A 16,831-nucleotide genomic window follows, 5' to 3' on the forward strand; every position below is an offset into this window, starting at 1 on the left:
ATATACAGTATATTATAGAATATATTATATATATAACATTGATTTTGTACATTTTTGCAATCATTTTCCCAACCTCAATCTAGCTTGGAATACGTGAATTATACTAGCAAGCAATTGGCTTGTGATGAATTATAAAAATAAAAATTAAATACTTTTTGTACTATTATTTCCATATATCTGACTTTTAAAAAAATCTGTTCCTGTGTTCCTGTGGCAATCACACCTCAGTTTCATTCATTCATTCATTTTCTACCGCTTTTCCTCACAAGGGTCGCGGGGGGTGCTGGAGCCTATCCCAGCTGTCTTCGGGCGTAAGGCGGGGTACACCCTAGACTGGTCGCCAGCCAATCACAGGGCACATATAGACAAACCACCTCAGTTTCAGAATGGTAAATAACAATGGTCACTGTTGTGATGACAGAAAAAACTTTATTCTGGTGAATCTAAAATCAACACACAAAGGGAATTGTATCTGCATTATCTTTTACAGCTTCTGTATAGATCTATTTGGCCTCGGGGACACTTATTCAAGCAGGGCTGCACTACTGCCACAAAACAAGCTTATGATCCGATTAATACAACTTAAATCAAACATACACCATCTATATTGGAGTTTGGTCATTTGGTCACAATCGACAAAACCTGAGGTAATAAGTGACAGAAATGTTTAAAATAAATAAAGTCTCTTTCTGTACTCATGTAGCTGTACTCCGCCCTTGTCATCAAGGCAATGACAAGTACTACATGTAACAAATAGGAATTACTTTCTGGAATAGCATATACACACACTTATAAAGTCGAGCAACCACTGCAATTGTCCTTACATAGCAGGCATTCACTGCCTTTCTGTGACGCGTTCAATTCCACAAACAGATGGTTATTGTGTGTTACAGATATTTTGTGGCGTTTACAATGTTGATGGCAGTTAATGGCAATCATGTGGTAGGACTGTTGCGCTGCATTTGTCCTTATGGCTGTTTGTGATGTTTAGGTGACGGTGGTTAATTGCCTAGACTGGATTTGTAGATCATTCATTTTCATTGCAATGCATAAATAATCATTTCAAAAAGGTTCTCTGTCAGCAGATACCATCAGCAAGGCTAACTGGCATCAATAGTCAGCTTCTTTCCTGTGGCTCGTCTTTATTACACGCATGAATGGAATGTCCAGTGAGTGAGCACTGATGTATTACTGTCAGTCCTTCAAGAATGGCAGATAGACCTTTGGAAGTTTCTTTAAAGCAGAACAAGACAATTCCAAAGTCAATTCGAAGCAAGACAATCATCATGCACAATTTTCCCCAGAATAGTGCAGCCTTAATATAATGAAGACAAAAAAGGCGGCAAAATCAAAGCTATGCATAAATAAAGCTTCCAGTGAGCATGACAGTCCATAATTACAGCAGAGAAAAGGTGAGTTAAGGGACAAGACTGACATGTCCGCCCCGACTATGACCAAAAAGGTTAGAAGGCACTGCTGCCAGATGTGCTCCTTCTTCACTCGATGGCTTCAGTTTCTGGCAGCCAAGACCACCGATAGCGCCACGCCGCCGATCGCGACCGCAGTGGCACCGAATAACCACTTCCAGCTGAAACTCTGGAGGAGAGAAAAAAAAATGGAACAACAAGTGAGCATGACAATAACACAATAAAAATAAATGGTTTGTATAACAGGTTTTCCCTTCTACTGTCACAGGTGGCGGAAACATAAGCCTGAATTCATGTGGCATTGAACTGGATCGCTTGGTGACTACTAGGGATGGGCATAATTGACTGCTCGGAATTCGGTTAATTGTGTTGACCTGATTGTTGGTGAATCACATCTTGAAGCAATTGAGGCAAAATGTAGTGCAATAATTGGTTGCACCCAGCAGATGTGTTGTTGAATTAGTAACATTTTGCTTATTACACTAGCATCAAACCAGGATTTCACAACACTTAAAATAAATCATCATAAACTATTCTCATGATTAAGCACATATTGTCAAATATTCACACTATGCTGAAACTACTAAAAGTGTATTAATGTTCAATTTGTGGTGGTACTACATGGTTACAGCATATATGTAAAACCTTGTTGGAGGTGTTTTAATAGCTGTCTTTCAAGACTGCATAGGTGTGTCCCATTACGTGCAGTAACAAGGTGTGTTTTAATCTCTTTTTACATCTTTAGAACATACAGCAAATAGTAAGATTTGGATGAAAACTTACCCAAGACGATTTGGCCCAGATTTTCTTTGGGGTGGTGTTGGTAGGGTTACCCAGCATCTTCTTGTACATTGCCTGCTCTGCTCCTCTCTGCTCTGAATGTTTCTTCACCAGTTTGGACAGCTCTGCATGGATTGTCTTTGTGGTGATGAAACAAGGACATCATTAAGTAATCCGCTGATAATTACTACACACTTGCTAATGGACGCAACATCTTTATATTAACAGACTCAGGTGGTTTGGGGGCAGTGTGTGTTTGGTCAGAGGGAACGCATCCAGACACCATGCTGCACAGGTGGATAGATACAGAAGCCTGGTCCTTCTCAGAGGCTTGCCAATAAACAATAACTCATTTATCAAGTGTGCTTCTCAGCTGAGAAGGTAATGCAAATTAATGTACACTTGATGTGTTGAATGGAAAGCTGAAAAGGCCAAGTGCTATTTGACAGATTGGTGTAGGAGAGAGTGGATTCTGGCCATGGATCCCACACACTAAGGGCGTAAGAACCTTGTATGTCCATCTGTTAGAGCAGAAGAACGGGAGGCAGGAGACCATAGTGCAAACTATTTAAAGCCACATGAAAGCAGAGCCTCTGAAATGCTGACTCAGCAGCTCAGTCAAGTCCGTGCCACTAAGTCGCGGATTTGAGGTTACCCTGTGGCGCCATCTGGTGGCCACCAACAGTGCTTAACAGACAAAAGCTCCAATAATGTCCACTGCACCCTGGGCTGGTTGTCTGTCAGGTGAACCACTACGCATACCTTGTTACTTGGTTCCAGCTTTAGTGCCTTTTTCAGAGTTTGAATGGCTTCTGCATATTCGCCTTGCAGGGCCAGCACCTTGAAAGACAGCATAGGTTTGGGAGTTTTAAAAATTGCAGGAAGAGAAACTATTAAGTGCCTGGCACCAAGGAGCAGTGTGTTACATACCTTGCCCATGCGGAAGAGTGCTTTGATATTATTTGGCTGGTGAGAGAGTGCCGAGACACACGATTTGAATGCTGCCTCATAGTGATCCAGTTTGAGCTGAGACGCAGCCATGTTATTTAGACACTTCACTTTCACATCAACCAACTCGCTTTCTTCCTCTGGACTTATATCGACTGTTGATGAAAATATACCAGATATGGCTTCATACACCTCATATTCCAGAGACCAAAACCAACACATTTGTCATCCTACCTTTCGAGCTGGACTCAGTAATCTGCAGGGCGATGCTGTAAGAGTTGACAGCAAAAGCGTAGTCACCCCGCTGATAATGCACATTGCCTCTTTCTCTCTTACAGCTGGCCAGGGCAATCTTTTCCACTGGATGCAACAGCTCTAGGTCTGGTGCATCAGTGGCTTCCTTCAGTTCTACTTCGAGGGACAGCTCCGCATTGGAGGGGACCTCTGGTTCAGAACTGTAGAAGGATACCCTTAAGACTGCATTGGAACATTCAAAATGCACATGTTATGAAACCAAAGACAATGTCTATACCTTCCCCATGTACCATATGCATATTTTGCATTGGTTACGATGAGGGCCTTCTCCCCCATTTCCATGAGCTGCACTGTGAGATCTAGTGCCTGAAAAAGAAAATATGCAAAGATGTACAATGCACTTCAATATATAGGTGGAGATATTTCTGTGACCAACTGGAATAAAACACAATCAAGCACGGCTGCTCCACTTAGTGGGGAAGTTCTTATTACCACTTTGGTGCTACAGTTTGAGAGGTCAAGCACTGTTATAAATGCACAAAATGTCTGACTGGTATAAGGAAAGCTTGAATGTATAATACACAATTGGAAAATAATGGACGACTTAAACAAAATACCTGGATAATATCACCATCTCCCAGAGTGAACAAGAGTTCCTGCTGTTCTTCCACTAGCGTCCCATCCTTCAGGAATGTCTTCAGATAAATCTTTACATTTTGTCCTTTCTCTGGACGACTGTCTTGGCCTTGGCCTGCCTCCAGGACCTTTTTCTTCAGTTGGTCATTACCTTGGGACAAGCAAACAAAAATGGGCTCCCGGCGTGCAAAAGATGACTCATCAAATCGCCTCCCAAGCGTGTAAACAAACGATAGTTATTACGACTTGCAAACTTGCTTGTCCCTTCCATCCATCTACTACAACTGCAACAACTGGCAAAATTCTGGCAATACCCTACATATTCCTTATGGGGTTCAGGTCAGGCGAGTGTGCTGGCCAATCAAGCACAAGGAAAATGAAATCAGCTTGTCAGCAGAAGGAAGCATGAAATGCTCTAAAATATCCTGGTAGATGGCTTGTGTTGATTGTTTGTGAATCACTTCAGAAAACACAGTCGACCAAGACCAGCAGATGACATGGCTCCCCAAATAATCACTGACTTTGGAAACTTCACACTGGAAGCCACACTTCAAGTCCAGTGTGACGTTTCCAAAGTCAGTGACATATGTCAGGGTAACTTGCCACTCTAAATTGTCCATTGGTATGTATAAGAGTGTGAATGGTTGTTTGTCTAGATGTGCCCAGATAGGGTGTACACTATCAGTCAGCTGGCATACGTTCCAGCATACCCCCGGGAGGATAAGCGGTATAGGAAATGGATGGATGAGTTAGTCTGCCTGTCTGTGATGTCAAATGTCATCGACATGCGCCAGCAGACAAGAAAACATAGTATGGCAGCGGAAATAATTAGGACGGTGTGTGGAAACACTTTGGCTTTTGCAACGGGGGCGCTGTTAAAAGTAAGTTGCTCGTTGTTTCTAGAATACGTCAAGGTCAAGTAAAATACTACAGTACCAATATTTCACTCAAGGCAGACCGTTCAGCGCAAGGTAACGTTAGCTCACAACAAACACCACATTTTGTTATAAAAATTGATTGTGATAAAAAAAATTGATTGAATATGATGAAGGTGGCAATTAGCCAATCACCCACCAAGCACATCCAGCCACTCATCCGTTGCTTCTGTTGGGTCAGCCTCGGTTCCTTCTATCTTCACGGACGTTTGTAATTCCTTTTTCTTTTCCTTTCCACCCCCGGCATCTTCCAGTGGAGGGGGCTCATCGTCACTGTCATCTTCATCCAAAACTTCAAAGTCCTCCCCGCTGTCCAGCAATGACGTGCCTCCACTCCTCCTCTTCTTCTTCTTGTCTGAATCAAAGTCGACGGCGTCCATAGTGTCCCCTTATAAAGATGAAAGCCACCATTTCAAACTATCATCTATACTGGCTTGGTGTGACGTCACAAATCAACGACATCTTCAAGCGAAGCGGAAAAAAGTAAAAACATCGTAGCTGAATATCATGTTAATTAAATATTCAAATATACTTATCATTGACGGTCTAGTTTGTCGTTTGGCAGTGTTTCTCAAATTCTCTAGCGTTCTCCTTCAGGCTTCTAACAAGCTAGCTGACTGCTAGCATTAGAGAGCTAACGTGGCTAATGCAAATCAGACTTAAAGGGAACCAACTATTATCGTTAAATTTTGTTATTTATTCGAATAACAGGAAACATATAAACTTATTACCTTCGAACACAGCGACTTGGTTAAGCTCCAAATCTAACTCTCCATCCAGATGAGTTGACTTAACAGTTCGCAAAGCAAGGACCCAAATAAAAGCTTAGCTACGTCATTGTCAACTTCCGGTTAATCTTCCGCATCTCTTCATTTGTTTCAAAATAAAATTTAACGAATTCTGCTAGACGTCTTCGTTGAGATTTATGAATGACAAATGGTCTTATGCCTACATAACCTTTCGTCTAAAATGTTCCATGCGAATAAAATAGCTAAAAATGTACCTTTTTAATCGCCAAAACACAATGCAAACAATTTATTTTGAAATAGGCTCTTTGGAGTTTTAGTCTAATTATTGCAGTGGGTGCTGGCTTGTCATCGACCAGTTATACACAGTCGTTGCACTAACGTTTTACCTTTATAGACTTACTTTTACATTTATTTAAAGTTTTCATTTTCTATTTTTTATAGACTGAAGGACATTAACACGCTAACAAAATATTGTGTGTAGCTGCTTAACTTTACAACTATATATATGCACGTGTATATTGTGTGTATATATGCACGTGTATATTGTATATATGCACGTGTATATTGTATATATATATATATATATATATATATATATATATATATGTGTGTATGTGTATATATATATATATATATATATATATATATATATATATATATATATATATATATATATATATATATATATATATATATATATATACACATACACATATATATAGTCCATATGATAGTGAATGAACACGGGAGGAAAAAATCAAACAATGAGGGGAAAAAAAATCAAATGACATTTATTACTGATGCATTGTTTTCCGATAAGCAAATTGTTGTTTTTTCCCCTTTCAGTCTAAAGAAACTTTACAATATAAAGAAACATACAAAGAACATCTTTATTAGCTACACAAGACATCTAAGTCCCTAAGAAGACAAGATTCCAAACTATCCTAGCATGAAATACAAAGCAAACCAAAGAGACAGACTGCTTCATATTGAATACTGCAGGAGAATCTTTTTTTTTTTTTATAATCCCTACCCCTCCCACACTCAACATGACCAGCAAATCTCCCTAATGGTACAGTATTATACATCACAATAGAAGTACAGAGATGGCCAACGATCCATATACACAGAGGACTGAGAGAGCTTCTATACAAGACTCAATAGCAAAAGGACACAGTTTTTAACGCCCTAGACTTTTAGATCTTAATTTTAAACAGTCATCCTTTTTCAAAGTGATCTTAAATTGCTAAAAAAAAGAGCGAAATCCTTCATATCAAAAAAACTGCAATATGAGGTCAAATTAATGATTATTCATAGCTAAAAGTAACATTGTGTTGTCTCTGCGTCCTATAACAACATTTTTAGTTTAGCCCCGCCAGCCATCTTTCTCTATGAAAAACATGGACAGTTTTATTATTAATAATTTACTCTCAGCTGTACTCATTGGTAGTGACTGACATATCAAAACATGTCCATGATATCAAAATGCATTGTACAGTATTTACACCAAAAATTAAAATAAAAAAAGAGAACTTATGGGGTTGTGGGATAGTACTCGAGGGAAGAAAGGGAGGGTGGGTGTCCCCACATTGACCCTCAGAGCCAAATCCTGGTCATGTTCCTGGTAAAAGTCACATTGATATCACCATTATTATTAAACTGGCGTCTATAAAACAATTGCGATGCCACGGAAAAGGTTTCTTATCCCTTCAAAAACATTGTTTTAACCATCATCATCAACATCATCATATGTCACTGTGCTCGTCTTTGTCTGCAGTTTTTCTGGGCTCCTCTTACAGGTGATTATACTCAATGTAAAAACAACAAAAACAGATATAAACCATACATATAATATTGGTGTGACCTTTGCCCCCAGCTAAATAGTCTGGATCCAGGAACCTCTATGGCCTAGATGTCAATGTACAAAGGAGTATCAAGAGTATCAGGGCCACACTGAAAAGTCAAAACTATTGCCATTTTAAGAGGAATGACATCATAATGTTGTGTCTTCTTATTATGATATCAAACATATTTCTTTTTCAAGACAAAAAAAACCAAAACCCACAAACTTACAAGAAAAAAAATCACAATTGTTATCTTGCCAATAGAAAAATGTAATCAAATGAAGTTGCACCTTAAGGAAAAATAATTGAAATTGTCATTATCTTGCCATCATATTACAAGGAAAAAGTCATAATCTTGCAAGAAGAAAGTCGCAACTTCATGCAAATCACAAGCAAAACGTAACATTGCACAAAGTCATACTAAAAAAAATGTAATTATTATTTTGAGGGATTATAGCCGAAATCTTATGAAAATAACGTTATATTAGAAAATTAGCCACACGGTGGACTTGTGGTTAGCATGTTGGCTACACAGTCAGGAGATCTGGAGGATGTTCCCGGTTTCCTCCAAAAACATGCAGTTAGGTTAATTGTCCTATTTGTGCCCTGTGATTGGCTGGCGACCAGTCCTCTTGGCCAAAGTCAGTTGGCATAGACTCCAGCATACATATAGAAAATGGATAGTTATTCATAATCTTGCGAGAAGAAATTTGTAATGTAACAAGAAACTATGAGAAGAAAAAGTGAAATTCACGTTACAAGAGAGAAGTATAAAGATGGAATATTAGGAAAATTAGGTTGTAATATCACAAGGAAAAAATATGTATTCTTGCAAAAAGAAGTTCCGAAAATAAGTAAACAAAGTAGCAATATTCCCCCCGCAAAAAGTTGCAATCTTGCAAGGATAATTTACCAATATTAAAAAAAAATGTTGTAATGTTACAAAGAGATATTGGTAAAATTACACAAAAAACAAAGAAACAACATTGGAAGGATAAATTCTCAATATCATATTATCATAAAGATGTATTTCTTCAAGAAAAGAAAATGACAGGAAATAATTCTTAATGTTCATACTATGTTTCTCTTTTTTTCAGTGTGGCCCAAAGACACCGTTGTCATCTTCATATGTGACGTGAGGCGAAACAGAGGAGGCCTTGGAAGTATTAGCGTGCTGCATTCAATGTGATCCATTCCAAAGGAAACAACAGAAGGCGTCCTCTGGAGTGGAAAGCAGGTGAGATTGAACTCCAAAATAAATTGATAAATTGTTGATTTAGGGGACAAAAAATACACATTTTAGGATTTGCAGGCACTCTTGTTGAAAATAAATTGCCCTTTACACAAAAGACGACAACAAAAATACAAAGATTAAAAAATAGTGTCCTGAAGGATCAAATCTGTGTCTTTAAACATCCCTCGCCATGCCAGCAGGTGGTGATCATGGAGAAGGGGGCATCATGAATGATGGTGTAGGGGTGTTGAGAGATTTAGGCTCCGAGGCTCAAGACGAGGTGGGGGGGCCAGAAAGAAAGTCTCATGTTCTTACACCCATTTTACACACGCTGGGGTGGGGGCCCTTGAGGGGAGTCCTGCTGTCCATGGGCATCCCTAGGGGCTGGGCGGCATCACACACCGGTCCAGACAGAAGGAGAAGAGGATGAAGGGGCAATGCAAGACGCACCGGGGAGAGAGGGTGGGATAAAGGGAGATGGAAAACGTAAAATAAAAGATAAAATAAAATAAAATCACACACTCATCGTCATGTTGGGTGAATACTGTAAAAAAAAAGAGAAGAAAGAGAGAGGGAGGGGAGAAAAGAAAAGCCGATACTTTATTAAAAGAGTCCAAGCAAAAAATGCATTATGCCAGCCCCTCATATTTTGTCCTTACTTAACATGTGAGTATAGCAGCAGCAAGCAGAACATATAGTTGGAGTAATGCAGCCCGTAGAGGAGTGTTAGGGAAGTGACAGCGATAGATATCGATGCATAAATACACCACAAACCACTCAGCCTCATTGACTTTGTATGCGGCTGCATGCACACATCTTGTGTTGCTTCCCCCATGCACGTGTCTGTGGCTGTGCATGCTGTGTTTCAACACACAATACAACCAGTAGAAAGAAGGAATAAACCCACGAGAGAGCACCCACCACAAGCTTTCATGTTAAATTGATAATTGATGTAGGTCACATGAAGTTAACAGAAACTGAATGCTATAATTTATTATTGTTATTCTTATTGTTGATTATTTTAGAGCTCCTCTGCACAGTGACATTACCAGAAAACACAGAATGAATGAATAACATTTAATAATTCTGCAAAAGTTGTTAAAATATGAGAAAATATTACATAAGATAATAACACCACTATGTACATCTGTGCAATACTTGCTTTTATAGTCGGTATAGTTACTCCAGACCCCATTCACTGTGCAATATCTGATCAACCTCCATGTGCAATATTAAGGGCTCTAAATGCAATATACTAAGTTCTATGTGAAGTATTTCCATATTGCCTCATATTAACTCTCTAACAAGATCTCAGTGTATAGACTGGTCATATATCTCATCTCGTCTCATATTACCTACATACTGTATTGTATATAACTTTTTGTTTTTTTGTTAATACTTGGGTTGTTTATATTGTTTATTTTTCTACATTGTGTATTTTGTACTGCTTAACTGACTCTGTACTCTTGCTGCTGTGCAATACAAATTTCCCCACTGAGGGACGAATAAAGGCATATCTTAATAAAATATGAGTAACACAGCCTAATCAACAGGTTTAGAAATCTATGGAGGATCATGGACTCAGATCTGAACTTTAAATTAAATTAAGATGTACATCATCAGCTTTTACCATCTAAAAACAGTCTAAGCCAGATTTACAGAGACTAATCCATCCCTTTGTCTTGTGCTCTGAGTCAAGACTAAACACGGTGAGGCTGGGTTTCACTTTTATGCTGCCAAAATCTGGAACGGTCTTCCAGAAGATGTGTGACAATCCTCGACTTGGGAATGTTTAAATCCAGGCTGGAAAATCTTCTATTCAAATGTACATCTGACATCTGAAAGTATTTTATCTGTACTATTTATTTTTGTTTGTTTTAAAGAATGATATTACCCTTTTGAATTACCACTTTGAATTACCATGTGTATGACTTAAACTTAAACTTAAAACTGAAAAGTAAGAACCTGACACATTTACCTTGTTTTACCTGTCCATAATGTAAAGTAAAATAAAATAAAAAAAACCTAAATAGATGCTTACTTTGTGGGGTTTTTTGTCTATGTAATGTCCCGTCACTATTTTTTGTAATAATTTGATTTTTTTTTTTTTTACATTTTTAATGACGGACAGCTCCAATTCATCCAAGGGTATGTCCATTTCATTTCATGAATATACACATATTGATAATATCAACAACATAAAAATACATTGAAAAAAAAAAATAATGGGCAAAATTAACAGAAAATATTTTTGAAATCCTGAGCTGATCCATATAGTGCTGTAACATAACTTAAAGAAGATGCTTTTATTTATCTTCATAGGTAAATGTATGTAAAGTTTCCTCTAGATTCAACATTTTTTTTGACAAGTCAAGTTTATTTATGTAGCCCTTAATCACAGAAGGGCTCCACAAGAACAACAATGAACAATCGATGACCACCCAATAGCACTAAATGTCTAGGTCAGGGGTCTCAAACGCGCGGCCCGCGGGCCAAATGTGGCCCACAGGACACTAGTTTGAGGCCCTCGCCTTGATATGAAAGTTTAATGTTAGTGCGGCCCGCGCAAGTTTGATATGGATGCTGTATGGTATCATGTACCCAGAAAACATTATTACGTTTGATTAATGTTCATGTTAAAGGTTAAATAACTGTTAATAGTTATCCTCCCTATCCGTGTGGAAGTGGTAAGTTTTTGGCTATTTAAGTTTAAAGGAAATAACTTGAAGGCTACCGTTTGGGTCGCTAGCTCTCTAGTTTGCGAGTTAGCATGTGTCTCAAGACCCTGCAGTTGCGCAATATGTTGTAAATAAAAAAGTATAAATGTGACTATAGTCGTGTTTTGTCATATCTACAGGGCTCTAATAATGCTTTGTTAATTTTAATCTGAAAAAAATCATTTGTCTACCCACCAACTATATGTGGTTTCTTAATTTTTAATTATTTGCCGTTTTATTATTATTATATTTATTTATTACTGATTGATTGATTTTCTTTATTCTTGATCTTATTTTGTGAAGAAAAATATAAAGTAAGATATTTGAGAACAGTGGAATGTTTTATCAGAGCTTTTCTTGTAGAAAATCAGAACCAAAGCAAAGTTTATTAATTTTTCTGTTTTTAATAAATGCGTTTTTTTTTTTTTAAACCTGATGCGGCCCAGCCTTGCCCAGACCCAGCTCCAGTGGCCCCCAGGTAAATTGAGTTTGAGACCCCTGGTCTAGGTCCTTGTAGTTTTACCACTTAACCTATTTGAATTCAACTTGATTTCAATTTTTTTTAGTTGACTAAAAAAATACATATTTCTAATAGTAGTTTTCCGTTAGTGGGGGTGCCATTCTAGATAAATATACTGTATGTATTTCTACTCACACTTTCACTTTGGAATGGGTTTAAAAAGTTGCCTGCCATCTCGCCATCATCCCGCGGAGTGCCGGGAGGATTGTTCATGCCTGCCATGTTGTTGGGAGAATTCTAAGATAAGAAAAAAAAAAACAATAGTCAGTCTATTCCTGACAGGTTGATTGACATGCACACATAAGAAAAATAGATCATCTTACCTTTGGCAACCCATCCATGTCGCCAGAGCCTGCGAGTGGAGAAAGGAAGGAAACGGATTGATTATGAGGGCTCCGGCTACTAATTAAACTTAATGGGTTTTAATTAAGCAGTGTGTATCAGTCACAGATGAGCACAAACACTTCTGGCTGTAGCGATGGCGTCTAACCTATCGACAAGATCAATAGCATGCTTCACTGCCTAACTAATCTGCTTGTCATGGCTAAGTGGACAGCGCCGAACACTTCCTCAGTCAGCCACTGGAGGGCGCACCCAGGAAGTGTTATTTGGACTCCTCACCTAGCGAGCCGTTCATATGATGCTGCTCCATTGCACCCATCCCACCCATGGGCCCGTCAGGACCTGGTCCCATTGGGAACTACCACAAAAACAAGAGCCACGATTGTTAAGGAGTTCAGATGATTAAATTGAAGGCTTTTTGGGTTAGATACTCACATTAGGTCTGTTTCCACCAGGGCCTATGGGGTTCATCATTGTGTAAATGTTTTCACTGGAGTTTGTTGAATCTACAAGGAGAGAACAGGAGGGTAATATGATGTCGGTAAAAACAGGACTATTCTTTCATAAATTACAGCCATTTCTTGTAATATTACGATTCTTTTCCTGTAACATGGCATATTTTTCTCATATTGTCACAACTGTGATCTTACAACATTCTGTCTATATGTTTTTCCATGTAGTTTTACTATTTTTTAAAATCTTCAGTCCTAGGCCTTATGTGTTCTTTATGTGAACCTTATGTCTTCCAGTTGTATTACATAGTGTCAATAAGCGGGTGCACTGCTCTCTGCAATGCACATGCTGAATATGGCTATTGTTGTTGTCACTGGGAGGGGGTAATAAGGGGTGGGCAATGGTCCATTCTTTGTTTGTGTGTGTGTGTGTGTGTGTATGTGAGAGATAGTCTTGGAGATTGCAGTGGAAAATATGTCTACTCTCCTGGAGTACATTAGAGCAGGACCGTTTTGTCGAGGTGGTTTCATAATGGAGACAAGCATATAAATAATACAAATGGGGTGTTTATCTCCAGGTCAGGTCAGCAGTCGGCTTTGTTCTTTGGATTGTTCTAATCCTCTACAAACGCATCAGATTGCAGACTAACCCAGAGAAGATACTGTACAGCCATCTCTCACCACTTGGTGGCTTCACTATTTATGCAGGCCATGTATCTAGAAGATACCCCCCCTCGGGCATCTCTGTGTGAAGTTTGCATGTTCTCCCCGTGCATGCGTGGGTTTTCTCCGGGTACTCCGGTTTCCTCTCACATTCCAAAAACATGCTAGGTTAATTGGCGAGTCCAAATTGTCCATAGGTATGAATGTGAGTGTGAATGGTTGTTTGTCTATCTGTGCCCTGTGATTGGCTGGCAACCAGTCCAGGGTGTACCCTGCCTCTCGCCCAAAGACAGCTGGGATAGGCTCCAGCACCCCCGCAACCCTTGTGAGGATAAGCGGTAGAAAATGAATGAATGAATGACTTATAGTGTGGTCTCAACACCAATGTAAGTTACCAAATGTGGTATAAAGCAAATGAACTGATTGACAATTAGTTAATTTGTTCATACAATTTTGATTACATATATAAAACATCTAACAACAATCTATAATCCTTTGTAAAGATTACTATAGTTATTCTTATGTGCAAATTAGCTGGATGAAATCTGAGGGTTCTTGTAAATCATGGTCCATTTAGGACACACTTACAGCAATTACCAAATACGGCTCCTCGACTAATAACCTCGAGCATAGTCCTCAAGCATGGCTTGGAGCCATGCTATATATCTAATGTGACTCCACAGTAAAATATCAAACTTGTCAGTGTTTTTAAAGCAGGAATACGAGGGGAAACTGTAAAAGTCTATAACTCACCTCCAGGGCTCGGCATAATGGGAGTTCCTGGTGGGCCTCCTCCCCCTGGGGGGCCCTGAGGGGTGCAAGGAGAGAAAAGACGAGTTAAGTGAGTTCTTCACGGTGGCGGCGTGCCTCTTCTTACATATCTCGGTAGAAGTGATGGATGGTATTGTGGCTCGAAAAAAAAAACACAAGAAGTCCACAGTGGGACACTTACCACATAGTTGCCTGGAGATGAAGACGAATAAGCTATCTGTGGAGAGAGGCCAGCTCATGTCAACACACTCACACAGACACAAGATAAAGACGTGAGGGAGTGGAACTCACTGAGTTGTTGTTGGGATTAGGCCATGGACCTCTTCCACCCGGACCCCTGGAGACAGGACAAACACACGTCATGATTTCCTGATAAGCAGTAGCAGAAGTGACCTGCTATTTGGAATGTATTTTTAACAGGCTACTGACATGTTCATGCCGGGCATCCCTGGACCCATGGAGTTTGGAGGCGGCCTCATCCCTCCACCGTAATTCTGTCGGGAGACAACAGAAAACCTGCTCAGTCTACACAATGAAGGTTAGCAGTCTCTTTCTCAGTCTTTTCTGCGACATAGTATTCGATATCAATAAATTGAATACTTTCGTTGTTAGAGCCGATAAAAGCTGTCTATGACTTTCTAAATTCAATATTTAACACAATTAGAGCCCTGTAGACATTAAATAACACGCCTATACTCATTTTCATTCATTGTTTAAAACACATTGCACAACTCTCATGCTACAGAGACTCGAGACAGCCACTAGCAAGCTAACTAGTTAGCCTCAAATGTATTTTTTCTTAACTTAAGAAGCCAAAAAACGCTTTTTCCTCACAAGGGTCGCGGAGGTGCTGGAGCCTATCCCAGCTGTCTTTGGGCGAGAGGCGGGGTACACCCTGCACTGGTCGCCAGCCTGTCACAGGGCACATATAGACAAACAACCATTCACACTCACATTCATACCTATGGACAATTTGGAGTCACCAATTAACCTAGCATGTTTTTGGAATGTGGGAAGAAACCGGAGTACTCGGAGAAAACCCACGCATGCACGGGGAGAACATGCAAACTCCACACAGAATTGAACCCTGGTCTCCTAGCTGTGAGGTTTGCGTGCTAACCACTAGACCACCGTGCTGCGCTAAAACTATTCAATCTTTGTTATTTATTTGTAAAAATTATTTGGAAAAAATGCCTTTGACATAACCATAGTTACATAAAAAAACAAAACAAAACAGATTAACTGGATTTGAACAACCTATGGATGACAAAAGGCGTAACGTAAGAGTGAGTTGTATGTGCACATTTTATGTGTTGATGTTCCACTAGAAGTTCATTCATTCATTCATTTTCTACCCTATTATCCTCACGAGGGTCACAGGGGATGCTGGAGCCTATCCCAGCTGTCTTTGGGCGAGAGGCGGGGTACACCCTGGACTGGTCGCCAGCCAATCACAGGGCACATATAGACAAACAACCATTCACACTCACATTCATACCTATGGACAATTTGGAGTCACCAATTAACCTAGCATGTTTTTGGAATGTGGGAGGAAACCGGAGTACCCGGAGAAAACCCACGCATGCATGGGGAGAACATGCAAACTCCACACAGAGATGACCGAGGGTGGAATTGAACCCTGGTCTCCTAGCTGTGAGTTCTGTGCGCTGACCACTAGACCGCCGTGCCGCCCCCACTAGAAGTTCCACTGTATTTTTTATGTTCCCTTGGTTGTCTGCTATCCCAGTAGGCCATTAGGGGGCAGGCACGTGCTCAGAGGAAGAGTTTTGTTCAACAATACGATTACACTTGTCGAGCAGATGCCACACCAGCTGCTGGTGCGCTCTGTGCCAGAGTCACCAAGCCAGGGTAGCTAGAGTAGAAAAGGGGGCCCCTTGGGTAAGAGGGGGGTCACATAGCGCTTGCATGTGTGTCTTTGTATCACATGGTGAGGCTAGAGGTGGTTTGGTGCACAATCAAGCAGCTGTCCGGTAATTGTCATTAAAAAGGGAGAGTGAGAGAGCTGAGAGTGTAAAAGGAAAGTGTGCCACTTTTGGCACAACTCTGGGGCGAATGTGTTGTGATATTCCCTCCCAAAAGGTGGGAGTCAGCAGGCTGGCAGGTTTAGAGTGTGGAGTGGGCAGACAGCAGCACCAGAGAGGAGCCAAGCTCACATTAAAAAGTTGTCAAGTTGGCACCAGAAAATAGTCTGATCCACAGGGAGCAAGTTTGCACTGGCTTTGCAAATTCCAGCCAATAGCCAGGACAAAGCCATGTCTCTCTGCCTTATGAGCTTCAAATAATGTCAAATCTGCAATTAACACCTCTATGCAGTTAACTGTCATCTCCTATAGTCATCTACAATAACATATAACCGCAGAGGCACTCTACAAAATGGCAAGTATCATGAATGGTCAGCATCCTCCGTCTTTATCTACCTCTGCATGCGCCTCAAAACATTGGTTGTGGTAGTGTGGTCAAAAAGAGCTACAGTTTCCTTTCCACTTTTTCATACAGTCCAAATCATAAGTAAAAAGAAGCAAGTCTTGGCATTTAAG

The 16,831-nt window shown here is 39.9% G+C and overlaps 2 protein-coding genes across 3 annotated transcripts in view; both read right to left on the minus strand.

Annotated features, from left to right (window-relative positions):
• Positions 1-409: 409 nt before the first annotated feature.
• On the minus strand, positions 410-5,872 carry fkbp8 (FKBP prolyl isomerase 8). The gene is made up of 9 exons (XM_058073067.1): positions 5,713-5,872; positions 5,121-5,369; positions 4,028-4,197; positions 3,688-3,776; positions 3,390-3,610; positions 3,138-3,310; positions 2,970-3,047; positions 2,211-2,345; positions 410-1,596 (listed from the first exon to the last, which is right to left on the minus strand). Exons 2-9 carry the CDS (start codon positions 5,359-5,361, stop codon positions 1,510-1,512), a joined length of 1,194 nt encoding a protein of 397 aa, XP_057929050.1. The 5' UTR covers positions 5,362-5,369; positions 5,713-5,872; the 3' UTR covers positions 410-1,509.
• A 729-nt stretch (positions 5,873-6,601) lies between these two features.
• The window catches only part of ssbp4 (single stranded DNA binding protein 4), an 85,116-nt gene continuing 74,886 nt past the window's right edge, over positions 6,602-16,831 (minus strand). The window contains exons 9-17 of one of the 2 annotated variants that reach the window (XM_058072295.1): positions 14,703-14,767; positions 14,565-14,610; positions 14,455-14,490; positions 14,256-14,310; positions 12,823-12,893; positions 12,667-12,745; positions 12,369-12,397; positions 12,181-12,282; positions 6,602-9,192 (exon numbers count right to left, since the gene is read on the minus strand). In XM_058072295.1, coding sequence (XP_057928278.1) covers positions 9,112-9,192; positions 12,181-12,282; positions 12,369-12,397; positions 12,667-12,745; positions 12,823-12,893; positions 14,256-14,310; positions 14,455-14,490; positions 14,565-14,610; positions 14,703-14,767 — 564 coding nt within the window. In that variant the 3' untranslated portion in view covers positions 6,602-9,111. Of the gene's footprint in view, positions 9,353-12,180; positions 12,283-12,368; positions 12,398-12,666; positions 12,746-12,822; positions 12,894-14,255; positions 14,311-14,454; positions 14,491-14,564; positions 14,611-14,702; positions 14,768-16,831 lie in introns of both variants that reach the window. The other variant, XM_058072296.1, reaches the window with a different exon arrangement.

Source organism: Doryrhamphus excisus, chromosome 5, assembly GCF_030265055.1.
Source record: "Doryrhamphus excisus isolate RoL2022-K1 chromosome 5, RoL_Dexc_1.0, whole genome shotgun sequence".
Taxonomy (NCBI): Eukaryota; Metazoa; Chordata; class Actinopteri; order Syngnathiformes; family Syngnathidae; genus Doryrhamphus; species Doryrhamphus excisus.

What these genes read in the sequence shown, in the direction of transcription:
- fkbp8 (XM_058073067.1), bottom strand. Translation starts at nt 5,361, where the DNA reads ATGGACGCCGTCGACTTTGATTCAGACAAGAAGAAGAAGAGGAGGAGT. An exon ending in GAGATGGTGATATTATCCAG is followed by an intron (nt 3,777 to 4,027) that starts GTATTTTGTTTA and finishes TTTCTTTTTCAG; the next exon opens with GCACTAGATCTCACAGTGCA. An exon ending in TACTGAGTCCAGCTCGAAAG is followed by an intron (nt 3,311 to 3,389) that starts GTAGGATGACAA and finishes TTTCATCAACAG; the next exon opens with TCGATATAAGTCCAGAGGAA.